Source organism: Chironomus tepperi, unplaced genomic scaffold (assembly GCF_022539635.2).
Source record: "Chironomus tepperi strain 1889 unplaced genomic scaffold, CSIRO-AGI_Ctep_v1 contig_123, whole genome shotgun sequence".
NCBI classification, from domain to species: Eukaryota; Metazoa; Arthropoda; class Insecta; order Diptera; family Chironomidae; genus Chironomus; species Chironomus tepperi.
In genome coordinates, this window is record NW_027226245.1 from 289,648 (window position 1) to 309,954 (window position 20,307).

The 20,307-nt window shown below is 34.8% G+C and overlaps 3 protein-coding genes across 3 annotated transcripts; 2 read left to right on the plus strand and 1 right to left on the minus strand.

Annotated features, from left to right (window-relative positions):
* Positions 1-367: 367 nt before the first annotated feature.
* Positions 368-909, minus strand: LOC139087445 (thrombospondin-related anonymous protein-like). The gene is made up of 2 exons (XM_070636249.1): positions 882-909; positions 368-699 (listed from the first exon to the last, which is right to left on the minus strand). Exons 1-2 carry the CDS (start codon positions 907-909, stop codon positions 368-370), a joined length of 360 nt encoding a protein of 119 aa, XP_070492350.1.
* A 3,029-nt stretch (positions 910-3,938) lies between these two features.
* Positions 3,939-12,721, plus strand: LOC139087492 (N-acetylgalactosaminyltransferase 6-like). Its single transcript, XM_070636320.1, has 9 exons — positions 3,939-4,137; positions 9,383-9,876; positions 9,942-10,011; positions 10,237-10,422; positions 10,481-10,583; positions 10,648-10,899; positions 11,505-11,677; positions 11,947-12,147; positions 12,211-12,721. Exons 1-9 carry the CDS (start codon positions 4,099-4,101, stop codon positions 12,637-12,639), a joined length of 1,947 nt encoding a protein of 648 aa, XP_070492421.1. The 5' UTR covers positions 3,939-4,098; the 3' UTR covers positions 12,640-12,721.
* Positions 12,722-13,729: 1,008 nt separating this feature from the next.
* Vdup1 (arrestin family protein Vdup1) lies at positions 13,730-19,733 on the plus strand. Its single transcript, XM_070636307.1, has 5 exons — positions 13,730-14,156; positions 16,128-16,385; positions 16,540-16,710; positions 16,793-17,070; positions 18,489-19,733. Exons 1-5 carry the CDS (start codon positions 14,036-14,038, stop codon positions 18,660-18,662), a joined length of 1,002 nt encoding a protein of 333 aa, XP_070492408.1. The 5' UTR covers positions 13,730-14,035; the 3' UTR covers positions 18,663-19,733.
* Positions 19,734-20,307: the final 574 nt, after the last annotated feature.

Genomic DNA, 20,307 nt, shown 5'->3' on the forward strand with positions numbered 1-20,307 from the left:
ACGTTTGCAAAAACATTTAGGGTTCATAATTCTTATAAAAGGGGTCGTTCACTAATCACGTACAGCAATCGACTTTTTGAACCCACTTCCTCCTCTTCCTAATTCATTGCTTGAAGTGTAACCAACACCATCAAATCCAGGACTCACCGCCCTACACCTCCACCTTCCCCAACTCGTCCCATACCACTCCACAACCACCTCCCAAAGAGCGTTACGTACTCACTGAACGACCCCAAAGTACATTGGCTTTTCGATTTTTATACTTTATTTAGGTGTTATTTATGAGCGATAATATCCAACTAAAATTCAAAGTCGATGACACAGTCGTTAGTTGTTAAGGGGTCGTTCACTTATTATGTAACGCTCCTTAATGCTTCTTCCGATGCTGTCCAAATGTCAAGTGTATTCCTTCTCTTGGTTCTCTTGGTTCTCTTGGTTCTCTTGGTTCTCTTGGTTCTCTTGATTCTCTTGATTCTCTTGGTTCTCTTGGTTCTCTTGGTTCTCTTGGTTCTCTTGGTTCTCTTGGTTCTCTTGGTTCTCTTGGTTCTCTTGGTTCTCTTGGTTCTCTTGGTTCTCTTGGTTCTCTTGGTTCTCTTGGTTCTATTGGTTCTATTGGTTCTCTTGGTTCTCTTGGTTCTCTTGGTTCTCTTGGTTCTCTTGGTTCTCTTGGTTCTCTTGGTTCTCTTGGTTCTCTTGGTTCTCTTGGTTATCTTGGTTCTCTTGGTTATCTTGGTTCTCTTGGTTCTCTTGGTTCTCTTGGTTCTTTTGGTTCTCTTGGTTTTCTTGGTTCTCTTGGTTCTGTTGGCTCTCTTGGCTCTCTTGGTTCTCTTGGCTCTCTTGGTTCTCTTGTTTCTCTTGGTTCTCTTGGTCTACTGACAAACCACTTAGTCTGAAAGGTGGCTGCTCCATAATCAGGCTAGGGATTGTAAGGTTTACAACCGAATATTTCCGAAATCAACTTGGACAAAAAAGCAAGTAAGTAACGCTCCTAAGAGGGGACGGAACAATGAACGCTTTTTCTTCAAGGCGGCAAGAGAGTCTGGAGCATCAAAAAGTCAATCTTCCCCATTACGTAATACCTGAACAGCCCCCAATAAAGAATTATTTTTATATTCAATTATATTCCAATCAATGCTGCAAATCTGGCCAATGATATTTTTGCATACGTTAGACTAGACGGCTGAGAACTTGTTTTATATTCACAACTCGAATTTTTTTGTTATGCTGGTTATTCATACATACTTAAAAACATCACATTCTCATTCTCTGTTGGAGTGGCCGTTACGAGAAGATGCTCAATAGAAACTTGATACTTAAGTAATAAATTTTGGAAGTGATTCTTTTACGAAAAACAGTAATATATATCAAGGTTGCATTCGTGATGTGGCGATGTCTAATTGTGGAACAAAGATGCCACGTTTAGTCATATTTTTTTTCATATTTGTGTTGTGTTGTGGGAATGAGATTTGGAAATGCTTTTTTACACATTTTATTACTATTGTCGTAGATTATGGAATGTTTTTTTGCAGATAAATATTTGGGTTTCCTCCATAGAAATGCAGGTCTGCATTTCTTACGTTCTGATTTTTGGATTTTGTTGATTCTTGCTTCAATGAATTGCCAGATTGGATGTTTATGGCTGTACAATTTGATTTAAATTGTTATCTTGTATAAGTAATCATTAATGTTTATTTAAATTAGATTATAAGCAGATGTTGAGAGTACTTTAAGTAGCTTGTTAATTTTAATGATTATCAGGGGTCGATTTCTTTGGTATTTTTTAGGCAGGGGTGAATCTAGTGACGGATTTTTGGAACCAGAACTCGACTAAACATCTCTTTAATTTGTAAGAAAATTGGAAAACCATACGAATCACTGAGACGAAGTCTTCGTGAAAAAAATCAACTAAGTCTTTCGTTTAATAATCTGAAAATCCCTTAAAATTCTGCGATCCATACAAAAAATTTTAACTTCCAAAACCCTTTCCCGCCCCATTTACTCAATCTGCTGTTTTGTTTAGAACAGTGTGGACAACCTATTTATTTTTCACGGTACATCTTAGAGATAAGCCTAGATCTAACCGCATATGGCTTGCGGTTCATATAGTGTTCCGCATCACATAGGTTGCCGACCACTGTCTAGAAGCCGGAACTGCTCGGAACAATCCGTCTAGACAAGCGCCTAATAAATCTATAAAGAATTTCATATTAAACAATTCCGCTTTTTTATTGAAAAGAATAATCTAATCCACGTATTCAAAGTAATACATATGTATAAAATGTTTATGATTTCACCATCATTTAAAGTCGTGAGATTTGATTCAATGAATATACAAAGGTATCTGATTGATTAATTGTAATTATAGCTGAAATGTTTAAACAACAATGAAGTGTAATACAAAGTATTACTTACAATGTTTTTAAGTCTGTAAATCTGATTCATATTTTAAATGATTTTCTTCTGTGAAACCCGAGCGACACATGATGATGAGGATGACGACGACGAATGGCTTTTCTAGCGATGCGATGTGTTTTTGGATGAATCAAAGTAACGCAGATACTGATAATTCAAGAAACTTGCAGGGTTTCAAAATAAAATTTCGGTTCCATCATGCTCATCACTTCTTATCCTCCAATTTTTCTCATACGAATTTCAATTCAGAATTCAAAATACTCCTCTGAACCCATGACTTATTTAACTCAAATAATAAAGCGTCAATTGACTTTACTGGTGTCACAAAATATCTGATATCTTGAGTATCATCAGCCTTTTAGAGAAAGATACTGTAACTTAGAAAGTCAAAATGTGTTGTCACTCACATGATAATTCAATTAAATTTAATATCACTTACATAATATGGTAACCATATGACTGAATTTTTGAGGGGAGAAATTAAACAAAATATTTAAAAAAATGTAAAAAATTATCTGAGATTCCCGAGTTGCAGAAGTCCATTGATCGATAAAAAATCTAACTCCAAGCTGGTATGAGTCTGAGTGTCTGAATAGATGCTGAAATCGGTTTGTACTAGTTAAAACTAGTTTTCGATGTCGGATTCAGCTCGGTGTGATTCTAACTTGCAGTAGGAATTGGTTTATACCTATTTTTGATGTCGGAAACGGCTCGGTGTGACTCTAACTTGGTATCGGAAACAACTTATACCAGTTCAAACCAGTTTTGATGTCGGTATCAGTTTAAAACGCTATAAATCAGATCCATCCATCATACTCGATCGGCACATATTGAAATGTTGCCACCTCGGCGACCAGATAGCAGTATACTTAGAAATAAGTGGCAGCCACTTAGCGAAAACAGTAAAATTGCCAAGTGGCTGCCACTTGTTCTTAGTATAATTAGCCATAACAGAGTCACGCCTACCTGATGCAGGAATTTGGATTGATAAACCAACTTGTGCTACCCGGGATCATCAAATAATTCTCCAAAAATTCCAATAAGAAATCAAAATACTTAATTGACCCTTTAAAATGCGTTTAATACCCAATTAATTAATCGTTTTTCTACTAATTAGCTCTCTCAATTTTTTTTTTGGTAAAAATCAGCATTAAAAACTTCAAACAAAAGTAATTTTATAAATTGTTTATAAAACTGTTTGAACTTACTAGTGTTGGTAAAAATTAAACTATATTGCCGATAATACAGGGCTGTAAATCTCCTCCAACAATTGTCTCATATCATAAATCATGTGCTTTATGCTAATTGAAAATAAACACCAAGTGCTGAAATTGAAATTAAACAATGAGCAATTAGTAGTGCTGAGCAGTCTTTTTATTTCTCTTTTTTAAGTCTATTCTCTCATCAGCAACAAACACAATCAACAGCCCTGACTTCCATCGTCAGCATTCAATGTGTATTATCGCATTTAATATATATATTTTTCCAAAAAAAAAAGTTTCTCTCACTCTTTTTTAGTCATTTAGTAAGCATCGACTGTGTTGATCGTAAAAATTGCCTCTCCGTCCAATTATTGAAAATTTATTAAATTCTTTTAATTTGGTTCTGTTCGACGAGCATTTTTTAAATACATTCATTTAGTACGTTACATCTTCTCATCCTGCCTTCTTGCCTTTTCGTCCGCAAATGAGCTCAAATAATTTAAAACGATTGATTTTGAAACACGTAAGTCAAAAATTGTATTATCAACTTTTTAGGACATATTATTGCGCTGTTGGTGCCGACAAGCTTGATATAGACACAAAATGTTGTGAAAGTGCTGATAAATTAAATAATTTTTTTTTTTCGTGTTATCGGGTACGAAAAGCATAACAACTTGTTGATAATGATGAACGGATATAACGCACAGTGAGCATAGCAATTGCAATTATTTAAAACCAAAAAACTGGTTATTGTACGTAGAATATGAATATTAAAGGTTGTTGGACTAACTACACGTCTTCATATCTCATTCTTTTCTTTTTTTACCTTTTGATTCTCTCCTAAATATCTTTGTTGTTGTTGTTGTTAATACACATGTAATCGCTAAGGCATGCATTAATGTGCGTGTAAAAACCGCCGTGATTGTTGAGAGATCTTTTGAGAATAAGAGAGTGACGGAATTCCTAGAACTTACTCACATGTGAGTTTTTTTTTTTTTTCGTACTCGCGACGTAAACAAAATAAGAAAATAAGGAATGAGAGTCACCGGCTGTTTTTTGATGATCTAGGCGCATTTGTTGGCAATTTTAAATTAATTGACATGATTTATGGAACTTTTTTATTATTACCTCGTTTTTCTTAACTTGCTTTCTTCTCTGTCTGTCTTTCTGTCTTGGTCAAATCTTGCGATCGATTTTTCGACCACTTCTACTGCTCCAATCGAGCTGAAATTTTTTATGCTCGTGTATTCTCGATGACAATGCAATATTCAGGCATTAGTTAATCACAATATTGCTTGGTTTACTATAATTAATTTTGAAAATTTTCACTGCTTACGTATACGTACGTATTTTGTCTTACGTTTTTTTCTCTCAATATCAAAACTTGTAAAGATTTTTTATCATTTTGATTGTTCATATGAGCTGATATTTTTTAAGTATGTATATTCTTAATAACAATACAAAATACAAGCACTTATGAAACACAAATATGCTTAGCTTTATTTAAATTAATTAATAAAAATTTGAATCGTTTGAAAAATCCAACATCAATGATGTATGTTTTTTGATTGCATAAATAAGCCATATCTAATGGTTAAAATGCATAAATGCACTTCATCACACAACAAACGATAATATAATTAATTAATTATAGGATTAAATAATGTGATTTAAGATATTCGGTCATGATAATTTTTCTGAAGTCATTTTCACATGGTCATGAAAGAAATTTGAATTTCAAAAAACCGTTACACGAGAAATTGTTCCAAATCCATGCAAAATTCTGTTTTATATGGAAGTAGAATCATAAAAATGTTTAGCATAAGTTCTTATGCTATTTTAACATAAATAAAAACTAATTAAATTCAAAAAAATTATACCGTTAAATTTTGTATAGACTTTCGAGTTTAAATTAATCGTAGGATTAAAATTAATCTGAAGATTAAATTAAATCGTCTAGTTTAAACCTTCGTAATTATGCCAAGCGAAGCTTGGCCTATCGGTCTAGCTTAGTTCTTCAAACTTATGCCAAGCGAAGCTTGGCCTGTCGGTCTAGCTTAGTTCTTCAAACTTATGCCAAGCGAAGCTAAAAATTGGCCTATCGGCTAGCTTAGTTCTTCAAACTTATGCCAAGCGAAGCTTGGCCTATCGGTCTAGCTTAGTTCTTCAAACTTATGCCAAGCGAAGCTTGGCCTGTCGGTCTAGCTTAGTTCTTCAAACTTATGCCAAGCGAAGCTTGGCCTGTCGGTCTAGCTTAGTTCTTCAAACTTATGCCAAGCGAAGTCTAGCTTAGTTCTTCAAACTTATGCAAAACGAAGCTTGGCCTGTCGGTGTAGCTTAGTTCTTCAAATATGCCAAGCGAAGCTTGGCCTAGGAGCTTAGTTCTTCAAACTTATGCCAAGCGAAGCTTGGCCTGTCGGTCTAGCTTACCTTCAAACTTATGCCAAGCGAAGCTTGGCCTATCGGTCTAGCTTAGTTCTTCAAACTTATGCCAAGCGAAGCTTGGCCTATCTGTCTAGCTTAGTTCTTCAAACTTATGCCAAGCGAAGCTTGGCCTATCGGTCTAGCTTAGTTCGACCGAAACCTTATGCCAAACGAAGCTTGGCCTATCGGTCTAGCTTAGTTCTTCAAACTTATGCCAAGCGAAGCTCAATGGCCTATCGGTCTAGCATTAGTTCTTCAAACTTATGCCAAGCGAAGCTTGGCCTATCGGTCTAGCTTAGTCCTTCAAACTTATGCCAAGCGAAGCTTGGCCTATCGGTCTAGCTTAGTTCTTCAAACTTATGCCAAGCGAAGCTTGGCCTATCGGTCTAGCTTAGTTCTTCAAACTTATGCCAAGCGAAGCTTGGCCTATCGGTCTAGCTTAGTTCTTCAAACTTATGCCAAGCGAAGCTTGGCCTATCGGTCTAGCTTAGTTCTTCCAACTTATGCCAAGCGAAGCTTGGCCTATCGGTCTAGCTTAGTTCTTCAAACTTATGCCAAGCGAAGCTTGGCCTATCGGTCTAGCTTAGTTCTTCAAACTTATGCCAAGCGAAGCTTGGCCTACCGGTCTAGAAGTTCTTCAAACTTTGCCAAGCGAAGCTTGGCCTATCGGTCTAGCTTAGTTCTTCAAACTTATGCCAAGCGAAGCTTGGCCTATCGGTCTAGCTTAGTTCTTCAAACTTATGCCAAGCGAAGCTTGGCCTATCGGTCTAGCTTAGTTCTTCAAACTTATGCCAAGCGAAGCTTGGCCTATCGGTCTAGCTTAGTTCTTCAATATGCCAAGCGAAGCTTGGCCTATCGGTCTAGCTTAGTTCTTCAAACTTATGCCAAGCGAAGCTTGGCCTATCGGTCTAGCTTAGTTCTTCAAACTTATGCCAAGCGAAGCTTGGCCTGTCGGTCTAGCTTAGTTCTTCAAACTTATGCCAAGCGAAGCTTGGCCTATCGTCTAGCTTAGTTCTTCAAAAATTGATAAATTAAGTGCAATCTTTTGACTAAAAAGTGAAATTATAGCCGTCAATACTTTATAAAAAAAAAACTCTTTTAAAAAACCTCGTTTTTCGCGTAGACTACAAAAGTAAAAAATAACTTTAACTTTGTGCTGTAGAGAAATGGTTTTAAAGTTGAGGCCACACATGAATTACAAACATGCACTTTGACCTTATCGTATAGTTCTACATCTAAAAACGAGGGCGCCTGATCAGAACTTATGACCAAAGTCTTGCGCCCTCGTTTTTAGATTAGAACTATACGATAAGGTCAAAGTGCATGTTTGTAATTCATGTGTGGCCTCAACTTTAAAACCAATTTCTCTACAGCACAAAGTTAAAGTTATTTTTTACTTTTTAGTCTACGCGAAAAACGAGGTTTTTTTAAAAAGTTTTTTTTTTATAAAGTATTTTGCTGATGTGCTTAAAAATAGTCATCAAATTTGACTTTTGGATATAAATTTGACAGGCTGACGTCATTGAAACCAGTTGAACTGTTAATATGTGCCAACTTGGACGATTTTTTGTAATTTTCATAAACTTGTTCCTGAAAAAAATTCGAAAAAATTTATTGAGCATCGGAAATGATTTCAAGGTCGGGAGACTTGATTTACACATTCAGAAATATAGTTCATGTGATTATAAACATTAAGGCAGTGGTGGGAAACCTTTTTCTTCCGAGTCACACCTTAATTGTATGCTTCGACCAAAACCCTACACGGTATACGTTTCATGATGTTTCAAAATAATTTGGGCGGCACATTGGCCTTGCTATCGAGAGTTGTTAGTGTGCCCCGGCCTATGGGTTTCCCACAACTGCATTAGAAAGCACATAACTGAACCGAACAATTTTAATGATCAGTTTAGTTGTGTAAATTAATAGATTTAAACTTTAGATTCAAAATTTAATTTCAGTAACTGTATTGAGTAACTGTGTACAGTACAAAGAATCACAAAAATGTCGGTGCATAAATTTTTCAGTCAAGTGAATCATTAAGTCGTCCACAGATAATATGTTTATAAATATTCCAGGAATAATTAAGCTCTTATCATCTTTATTTCCTTAATAAACTTTTAATTTGCTTGATTATTAAGTGAAATGACATAATCGGAATCAGTAAATTAAGTGACGAAATGTGAATGCGAAGGAGGAACACATGTGCTTCACAGTTGAATTTAAATTCCATTTTATGAGACAAATTTGTATTAATATTGAAGATTAGATTAGTAGAATGTATGCATGTACAAAATAGACTTTTCAGAATTCCCAAACAGTCATGATTTCTAAGTGTTCGAAACCTTCCTACTTCTAAGGTGCTTGAAAGAAAAGTAAAATTCCCTATAATTATGATTAGGATTCGAACTCTCCAATTCTTTCGATTGCATGTCATCTGATCTCACCTAATGAGGTACCGAGAGTTGTTTGTGAGTGCAGCATAACTTACTTACTTACTTGCTTCGCTGGCCGTACAGATCAACTGTGATCCATGGCCTCTCTCAGATGTCGCCTATAACTGGTTCTATCGCCTGCCAATTACCACCACCAAGTGCAGCATAAAGAAACTGTAATTTGAATGGGATCTGAACTCACGAACTCTCGATTGAATGTTAAGTATTCTTAACAACTGAGCTACCGAGGGTTGTTAAAGTGTGTGGCACAAAGCATACTTAAACCTTCTTCTTTATCCAGTGCTCGTTCAACAACTCTTGTCGCTATTAGATTAAGTATTAGAAGCAAATTTAACACTAAGTTACGAACGACAAGCAGTTTTCGCTGTAATCCGCCGGTAGGGTGCCGTTAGGGCATCTACCCGGATTACCATTGAAACTGCGACTTAACTGTGCTCTAGCGAGCACATTGTGCTGCCCGTGAAATGATTTACAATAATCTAATGAGTTGCTAATGAGCTTAAAATAGCCTATTTTAGAGATTGATTGTACTTAATGGCCTGAATACTAGAGATCGCTTATTTCAGACCAAATCCAAGTCAGAGCTCTATTAAACACTTAAATTCCAAACCCAGACCATACTCCTAAACAGACAAACTGTCAAAAGAAAATAGAAATTACCACCTGTACAAACAGCACATTGTAGAATATGAAAAATTAAAACAAGTGAAAAGAAGAAAAAATATCGCCACATTGTCAACACAAATAAATGAGAATGTAAAGAATGTACTTCATGCGTGTCAGTCTGATTTTCTTTTCATGGCTGAATATGTGCTCATCTGCTCACGAAAAACAACATTGAACTAATTAAATTTTTCGTTTCTCAATTGTTTATTTATCTTCTCATTTCAGTGTAAAGGCAGAAGTTCTCTTATCAAGCTTATACTAAACTTTGCAATCATCGCATTAGTGCTGCTGTTTGTAATATCACAATTATACAAATCATCATCAAACAGTATTGATGACGGTGAAAAAGATGTTAAACATGAAGAAGATCATCCAATTGCTGATCAATTAGTGCATAGAAAAGCAAAAGCAAGCACAGAAAAACGGCCAATTGTATTACCGTTAATATCAGAAGATGAATTCAATTACGTTGAGCCATATGATTCATTTTTCAAGCAAAAACACAATATTTTACGTAAAAGAAAAGACTGGCATGATAGTGAGCATATACAGCAAGAGAGAGCACGAAAGGGACCCGGTGAGCAAGGCAAAGCATTCAAGTTAACAGATCCACAAGATATTGAGATAAATACACAACTTTTAAAAGTCAATGGATATTATGCACGAGCATCTGATATCATTTCAGTCAATCGATCTGTTGCCGATATTAGACATCCGCTGTACGTATAAACTTAATTGATTTTGATTGGATGAAATTGAACAATTTTGATTTTCTATTCTACAGATGTCAAAAGAAAAAGTATCTGTTGGAACTGCCAACAGCATCAGTAATCATTCCATTTTTCAATGATCATGTAGGTATCGATCCAGTGGTGGGCAACCTGTGAGTCGCGGCACTCTAGTGTATCCTCAATTTTTATTAGAATTGCCATGAACCGTACGTCGTGTAAGGTTTCGGTCGAGGGCCTTGACTCGAGGCTTACGACCAAGATGTACTGCAGCACAAAGGTTGCCCTCCACTGGGATCAAACTCATATTTATGCTTAATATTGTTATTTAATTTTGCTATTCTTAAATAGCTTTCAGTTCTTATGCGAACTGTTCATAGCTGTATAAATCGTGCACCGGCACATTTACTTAAGGAAGTTATTTTAGTCAATGATCATTCCACAAAAACTGAATTATATGATGAACTTAAGAGGTACTTAGCAAATAATTTTGAAGGAAAGGCACATGTGATTGATCTACCGGCAAGATCTGGGCTGGTGAGTCAGACTACATGCTCATTAAATGTAAAATCATGTAATTATTTGTTATATTTAGATTACTGCACGTTTGGCTGGTGCAAGAGCAGCAAAAGGAGATGTACTTATATTTTTAGACTCACATACAGAAGCAAATACTAATTGGCTGCCGCCTTTATTAGGTCTGACATGAGATTTTTATTGTGCCATAAAACATAAATTAACATGAATTTGATTTTCTTTTAGATCCAATTGCATCCGACTATAGAACATGTGTGTGTCCATTTATTGATGTTATTGATGCACAAGACTATGAGTATAGAGCTCAAGATGAAGGAAATCGTGGTGCTTTTGAATGGAATTTCTTGTATAAAAGAATTGATATCCGTCCAGGTGATCAAGAAACACCGGCTGACAACTTCCCATCACCTGTCATGGCTGGTGGTCTTTTTGCGATATCAGCAAAGTTCTTCTGGGAAGTTGGTGGATATGATCCAGGTTAGTTGTGACTGAAAGGGACTTTAGTATGTGTATTTTGTCCTTACATTCTTACTTACTTGGCTGGACATTCAGATCAATAATGATTTACGATCTTGCATGGATGTCGTCTAAAACTAGATCTATCGTTGGCTACCAATTTCCGACTATCGATCGAGAAACTTGGAAATTTCCAATTTCAAGTGCAATACTGTCTTGATCGACAGCTTCTTTCTGAGTTTCTGGCTTACACGCTATTTGTGGGCAATCACTACGTAGCATTCTGAATCTTATAAGAATCACTGATTCTATATGCATATTAATTTAAAAATGGTCAATAGTAAGCCATACCATCTCTAGATTGATTGTAAAATTGCCACTTTGCTTATAACGTTCGATGGATTATCCAGTACTCGAGTATTGAGTGTCGAGTATCAAGAGGCTTAAAAATGAGTATGAATATCAATCCCTGATCCTGGTACATAACACAGTCATCGAATCATAAGAAGACACTTCAAGACTTGACATTCAATCAGTTTTAAGCCTCCATAATCCTCTTATATTCAAAATCATTCCTCATGCTCAAACTTACGCAGCTATTTATCAACTTACTTTACTTATTTTAGGTCTCGACATTTGGGGAGGTGAACAGTACGAGTTGAGCTTCAAAATATGGCTTTGTGGTGGTGAAATGGTTGACTCTCCATGCAGTAGAATTGGACATATTTACAAGAGCAATCCATTCCCAGATCCAAGAGGATATGACTACGTTTCAAAGAACTTTAAGAGAGTTGCTGAGGTAAGTGGATATTCAGCATTAGTGGCAGAGTCAGTACTATAGTAAGGCAAGAGGACTAGACGATATTTCAACAAATTCAGTACTAGATAATTGCTCCAGTTCCTCCTAGTATAGTCAACAGGAAGCTAATACTTTTAATAAGTACATACTCAAAGTGTTGAGCTATACCTTTAAAATTACAGTGCCTTCATGTCTAACAAACAACAAATAATGATCAAATATTTATGAAAATTACAATAATTTCTCTCACTATTTTCTATATCCAAAAGGTATGGATGGACGAATACAAAGAATACATCTACGAACGGAAACCGGATAGATTTGCTCGTGTTGATACCGGAGATATTTCAAAGCAATTAGCAATTAAAGAAAAGAATAAATGTAAGCCATTTAAGTATTTCCTTGAGGTTGTAGCACCTGACATGTTAGAGAAATATCCACCAACACAGATTGAATTTGCCAAGGGAGCTGTAAGTCTCTACATTTTAATTAACTTTGAGATTTTGATGCTGACATTCCCACATTCTTTCTAGATTGAAAGTGTAGCGCTTAAGGATTACTGCATTGACTCAATGGGTCACTTTTATCGTGAATTGGGACTTTATAGATGTTCACATAATAAGCAACGTCCATCCGGACATCAACATTACTTCTTGGGACATCATCGTGATATTGAATTCTATTCTGATGCTGCATATTGCATAGATTCATATGGATCAACTGTACGACTTGGTGCATGCCATCATAAACAAGGCGGTCAATATTTCCGCTATGATCTCGATACACAACAAATGTATAGTCAGCCAAGTGAAAATAAATGCTTGGAAGCAGATCCAGCGTCGCAAAAAATTCTTATAAAATCATGTAATAGTAATGAAATTAAACAAAAATGGAAATGGGGACATGTGAATGAAGATAATTTACGTAATTGGAACGAACGTGGTGCTAAGATATTAAAATGAATATGGAACTAAAACTTTTAGTTAGCTAGGATAAAATAATGAAAAGAAATTTGCAATAAAAAATTTATTTACAATGTTTAAATGACTGTATTTAATTCCAATATGACTGGATAGGTCACACATATTGAAAGTGGAATAGTGTTGTTGCTGGGAGAGATATACAGGCTTATTATACCGCTCTTGGCAGGAATCTACAAGAAAAAGGCGTCCTGATGCTCCAAGAGCAACATGACATTGGACAGTAATGAAGGAATTCCAGTAAGATGTCAAAACTGAGAATTTGTAAAAGCTTGAAAATTGGCAAGTGGAAGTCAGCATTATAGCCAGCTTTAGCTATAGAATCAGATGTAAAGCTTTTTGTAGCTACCTAGGCTCACAGTCCGGTAAGTAAGTAAGTATTTCCTTCCAATATTGACATTATATTTTGATGCAGTCGATAGAGATACTTACTTATTTACTTCGCTGACCGTACAGATCAACTGTGATCAATTCCTTCCCTCAGATGACGTCTAAAACCAACTCTGTTGCTGGCTTCTACTTGCTAATACCAAATGCAATGCTGTCTCTATCGACAGCTTACTTTCAGTAGTTCTTTGGTATTCTAATTAGCTCTTTTACCATCCACAAAGTCGGATTTATCGATCTGTCGATAGAGATTTCATTGGTAATTGGCAAGTGGTTGCCAGCGACAGAGCCAATGACAGAGCAAATGACAGAGCCATTGATAGAATCAGCTTCAAACGCAAATTAAGAAAAGCCATGGATAACAATTGATCTGCACGACAAGTGAAGCAAATGAGTAAGTATTGACATTCAAATTCAATAGATATCGATGCCCGAAAATAGATCCAACCCACGCGATGTCAACTATGTTAATTAGAATGAATTTGGATAAAGAACGCAAGACGTGAAATGTGAAGGCCAATTTAAAGATAATTTTGAGTTTCCGCTCATTGAATTTAGATCCCAAAATAACACAAATACATCTTTTACCTGTGTTGAGCAATAAAACTCCGACAATGTCAGTCTAGTGAGGTTCAACATGCACTTCTTAAGACTCACACTGTTAATGTTATTTTATCTCGATCGCAAGTCACACATACGTACAATAATTCTCGTTCACATCGCAAGTTAATACTTTCTTTATCGAAATTTTTTTTAACAAATTAAATTTATCAATAATTTTTGTGGTCGTTATGATAAGAAATGTGTTATAGTGATATTGTAATCTATGATCAAGTGATTAGCACAAGTGTAAAGTGCAAAAATTTATCAAATATTCAACAGGTGGATGAATAAAAAAAATATGATATTTTTTATGAAGGGCAACTAAAAAAAATATTAAGCATAAAAAAATAAGAATTTTAAGCCCCAAAAAAGCAAAAAATTTGCAATCATGCCTCGAAAATTGATGAAATTTTTGATATTATTCGACAATACGAATCTTTTGTACTTTCCTGGACAATTCTTAAGTGGACGAGTTCTGTTGGAATTACAGGAAGATACACCAGCTTTAGGTAAATGCTGCAGTTTTGTGCAAAAAGTTCTAAAAATACTCAAAACTAACGTCATCGTTAAAACTTCTCGTTTTTCGTTCAAGAATCTTACTTAGCAGCTTAATAATTCAATACTCATAAATCAAATTGCAACAATACTATTCAGCCATAAAGTTAAATAGCCATTGTATTACAATCCAATTGCCAATATTTCATCAAAATTATTTTTTTTCAACATTTGCTTCTCTTCCTCTGTTCATCGAAATTGCATAAAAAAAAATTGCGATAATACCAGTGAAAAAAATAAGAAAAACTCAAGTTATTGATGTCCATATAAGACCTAAACAACAAAAACATACAAACATACAGAGATATTGAGTTGAGAGGTTGATACGCCTTTGTGAAGATGGGAATAGCGCATTTTGATTAAAAATACTCAGTTCAGTGTTGGTATTTGGAGTGTGTGAATCCGAATAATTGAGTCTCACTCTTGCTTGAAATTTGAACAATTTTGGCTTTTTGGTTGTAAGACTTTAAAGTTGATACGTAAATTTTAGGTCCAATTCATCCTAGATTGCACACAATTTGACAGTCTCGAGTGGTCTAAAATGCGTTAAAACTAGTTGATGGCATGTTGATGTACAGTTGATGTCTATTTCTAACATTTTTTGTCCACTAGAGATTAATTTGTTGAAAGTTATAATTCTTCAGTCATTTATCTTACTTGAAAAGCACAAATCTGTTACTTAATCCAAATTCTGGAACTAGATTTGCGAGACTCTAGTAAGAGGCCTATTGTTGACCACCAAACCTCCATATCCTCTGAATACACCCTTGCCTATGATTTAAATCCAGTACTTATCCTGAGTCACGTCTGTCTGTTTGGATCGACGAATCGACTTGTGCCATTCAAGTAAGAATCAGTCTTATAAGAGTAGTTGTGCTGATTTCCAATTAGAATTAGAGACTACTTTTCGTGTGCTCGAGTGTCACACTCCAGTAATTCTATTGTTTGCCATCAAAGTGGATATAACGTCGCGGCTACGATACCTCACGTAATTTTAAAATATTGCTGTTAATAAGGTGACATGTTGGTACCCCTAGGTACTATATTGTGCCACCATTGGTACTAGCTAAAACATTCATAACTTTAGAAACCAACCTACAACCACAAAATCATTCAATTCAACTCTTATCAAGACTTTACACCAAAAATAGTTTGTCCAGATTACCAACTCTGATCAATAATTCACCAGTTCATAAGGTGTCTTAAGTAGAACAAGTAGGAACTCCTTAACATGAATTTCTCCATAATTACACCCCATAGATCAAAGCCATCTCAAATATTATTTTTTAAAAATAATTATAATTGAGATTATTAGAGAAATTTCTTAAGCTGTTAAGTGAATCTCATGCCTGTGGTGTGCTATTGGACCATCAATATATTTTCTCATGCTAAACAATTTTGTACAGTTTTGATTATGTGGGCTGTCAGCAGAATTTTGTACATCCGACTCAATTAATTCGACAAAAGAAGAAGTTCCCATCAATTCACATGACAGTCTGTCACTATTCGCCTCAAACTGTATCAAGTCTAATTCAACTCAATACGCCTAAATGACATAATCAATGAGTATTAACACAGAAGTGTGATCTCGTACATAAAAAGAAGTTGCAACTTTTGGATATAACATATTCGTTTGTAGATGAAGATGTATAGACAATTATTATTGGTTTTATTGAAATCGAAAGTAATTCTTCACCTTCTTGCTTATTGCTGCTTATAAAACAATTCGTTTCCCTTTATTCTATTCACAATCATTTGAGCTTGTAATACAATGAGAAACAATTATAAATTCATTCATTTGTCTAAATTTGGCATAACGGTGTTTGTAGTGGGTAGCAAGAACAAAAACAGCAGTTGTATGGAACTGCTTTACATACACAAAAAAATTAACAAAGATTCTATTCATTTAAATTATTTTTGTATAGGATTGCACTTTCATGTAGTCGGTGAAGGTGTCGTTACAGCCCGTACAGCTCGTCAAGAGCGCACATACGATAAAGAAAATTATATTGATTTTCGTATGAGATTATTGGGTGACAATGATTCAGGACCGACAATTTTATCACCTGGTATACACTCATTTCCATTTAAACTTGGCCTCCCGCTCGGTCTCCCATCAACATTTCTTGGGAAGCACGGATGGATACAGTATTATTGTAAATGCGCATTACGTGAGCCATCAGGTGAATTTAAATTTTATTTTATTCCTATCTTGAGTTTAATTGAGTGGAAAATTGCAAGCAATCAATATGAAAAAGAAATGTTTGAAGGTTGTGAGGTACTCACACCCTCCTTGTTATATCCAATTTTTTTTCCTTTTTTCTCTTGTGTGAGCAGGTTTAATTCACAAAAATCATCAAATTTTCATCATCATGAATCCAATTGATTTAAACATCGAGGAACCAGCATTAGCAGAGCCATTTAGATGTGAAATTGAACCGACGTTGGGTGGTTTGGCATGTATTGGATCGGGAACTGTAAAATGTAAAATTGAATTGGATCGGGGAGGTGAGGAGGAATAAAAATTTATTTTCTGATTGTCGATCGAATTTAATTTCATTTTTTTATTTATTTTGGGTCTAATTCGCAGGTTATGTATCAGGTGAAACAATTCACATTAATGGATATGTTAGGAATTTCAGTAAAGTCACAATACGTCATACGAAAATAATTCTACTTGAAACAATCAATTATCTATCACGTGGAAAAGCTGTTCAAGTTGAAAAACGTGAAATTGCATCAATCAAAGGACCAAAAATACGTCCCAATAGTCGTGATGAATTTGTGAATAAAAAGCTTTACATTCCACCTTTACCACCCACAAATATACGCAATTCAAATTTGATTCAATTAAATTATGATGTCTATGTGAGTTTTTTTATTGTTCAATAATTTTTAAAATGGATTTTTTGGGTTGATTTGGAATGGATTGATAGGGAGGGATTGAGGTGCACTTTGTCTTGAGGGGTGTAGTAACGTGGTCTGTAAGTTGGTAAAGAATTTGCGATGATTTATGGAGTATCTGTCTGTTGATCTGGAGACACCATTGGTTAGACACTCCAAAAGTATGGTACAACATTATGTCTAGGGCTCGGATAAGAAAAGTATTCGATCCAAGGCTGCAGACATGCAATTTTGGGCTCCAGACCATCAGTTTTCGACAAACCTTAATTATATCTAAGAAAGTATTGAACGATGCATTGGACAGTATCTGGCACTTCGGAGACACTAAAATTAATTTTGTATGCCCGTGTGAACACAAACTCGCTATAATCAGTTAGTCTCTAGTAAGACAAATTGGTTCATCGATCAAAAATCCGACAGTAGCCCGAAGTGTTTTTGACTTGGCGCCGGATACAATTTTATAAGATATTTGGTTCAAATCCGACGTCATGCTAGAGTCACTCCAGTCTGGTGCCGGATTTTGGATCGATTAACTGATGAGTGTCATTCCGGTATGGAATTCATGGATAATATGGCTTCATTTATGAATTTCATGGAACATATTGATTAATTTGTCGAAATTCTGAGAGTCCATATTGTCTGTCAGATGATCTGAAGTCATCATAGTCCGATAATATGATTCCCGCTTGCCTAAGAATGATTGTGGCTTCTTGTAAGTGCCTAATGTCAACACTTAACTCCATTAACCATGGGACATGCTTCAATTGTAGCAATCAAAGCTGATGAAAATGCTCAATTATTTCAAAATTAATTATGGACATCTAGTAAAGCGATTAATGACATTTCAGTCAGCATACCTAAACAATGTTAGAAAATAAACCTAGAAAAAATTCCAAAAAATTACATTAAAGTTATCATCATGAATAACAAGAGGGAGGAAGGGCCCCTAAAAAGAAATACGCTTTGTTCTAACATAAATCCTCAATAGAAATTTCCCAACCATTCTTTACTCATTCCACTGAAAGAAAATATTTTAGAATTTCATGTCTTCAAAAATTATGTCATTGAATAGAATGTAAAATACACGAATATAGGTGTGCATTCATTCGAAATGAAATTCAGTTATTTTTTTTCCACATTCTCGTTAAAGGCTTTTTGCTTATCAAAAAGCACAAAAAAATATATGAAATGAGGTCTGATAAGATATTTATGATATATTTTTAATGTGTATGTTTCGAAATAGCAGTGGGCGGGACTTATCAACACAAGACGTCACTCATAAATGTCGATAAAATTTTCCATTCCAGAACAATTTTTGCAACTTTTAGTCACAAAACAACTCAATAAATCCTCATTATCAATTTCAATTTTATTTTTTGCAGCTTATAATTGAGCCAAAATCGATGGAGAAGGCGATAAAACTTCAATTACCAATTGTGTTGGCAACATACCCATTTCGATCAACTAATGATGTCATGACAAATTGGCCCGATTCTGTTTTACGTCCAGATACACACTATCCAAGCTCATTGCCTGTTTTTCGTCCATCGACATAAAAAAAAAGAATGTTATCAATTGATAGATGCCATGATACTTTTTTTTCCAATGTGCCTTATTATGTTCATATATATTTTAAAAATTGATGGAAACACGAAGTAGTTAACAAAATTATGAGAACTAGATTATGCAACATGCTCATCATTTACACCTCCATTCTTCTCCATTTCCTTATTCGAGATTGAATTAATTTTTACTTACATTTTATTTAAGCTTACAAAACTCATTTTTTCTACTGTTCATCTCTACATAATGATATTAATTAATTGTAACTTTATCTCATCGTACTTAAAAATCGATTTATAATGAAAGAAACAACATGAAGAAAAAATATGCGCAAGTTTGTTAGGTACTCTCAATGGCTGAGGGATTAGAGTACTTTGTAAATTAATGAGTCAAGTCTTAGTTTGAAATTGGTTTTTAAATCAAGTTAAAATGTTGTGAAATTCAGACGTCATCGATTGAAATCTTGAGTTTGAGTATTTCGATTGAGTTTTTAGTCAATGTCCAGTCATTCCAGTCATTCAGCCCAGTTATGTTGTTTTAAGCAGAGTTGACAGGATTTTGATGTAGAGGCGCCTTAACTGGTGTACGGACTTCACTTTTCTTGAAGTTTTGACTCCAGTACAGGCGCCTTTATGGACTTTTGAAGTCTAAACTCTCCAAAATCCTATCAATTCTGATTTACACATTTTCACACAAGACCTGACTATAAAGCTGATATCCCAAGAATTTGATACAATTTATGACTCAAATTGTAAACCAAATCAATTTCGTCAAACTCACTTACCAATTGAGCCTAAATGCTGTTATCACCTCCTTTTTGGGGCTATCTAATCAATTAGCTTCAAGTCTTAAACTCAGTAAATTTATCAAGTACTCTAATTTTTCTTCAATGTAGAGTAAATAAGTTCCAGTAAATAATGAAGAATTGGTGCTGATAATGTACAATCTCATTCCTAATGGTGCTCATTACAATAATTCTTAAAAATATTTTCAACTCTTTACCAATCGTACTATTTTTGTGTATTATAAATAAAAAGAATAAATCTATCACATTAACTAATTAAGGTTTTAATGCTGTTTGTGTTTTATTTTTGGCATTTTAGCTTGGATTTTCTTATTGATTTGAAGAATTAGGTTATTAAATGTTCTACTTATTGGGGAAACCAAGGGATTCATGTCCTTAAATCAATTATGGATATGATTTCAGGCTGACCTTGAAGTCGATTTGAATTTTAAATGGAACCGAGTTGACTACATTAGATTTTTCCATGCAAAATTTAATTCGACTTCGAGCTTTGATTTCAGGAAGACTTAGTGAGCATCCATAATAAGGGGATTGATAGTAAGTTAGTTTTAAGCAAGCTTCAAACCAGTTTAAATCAGTTCGAAGGGACAAAACGTGACTAAAGATTTGTTCATGACTAGTTCTAACGTATTTGGGCACACTTGGGCTATAATTAGTTATTTGTCAGCTAGAAAGTTTGTTTAGGAATGTGGTAAGTAAAATCACATCAGAATCACATCCAATGAGTCTTTAAGCTGAAAATACCGTTTCGAATATTAATTCTGATGTTGTTTGCTCTAATTAATATCAATTTTAACATTACATAACATCCAAATTCCACACCTAATTCGAAC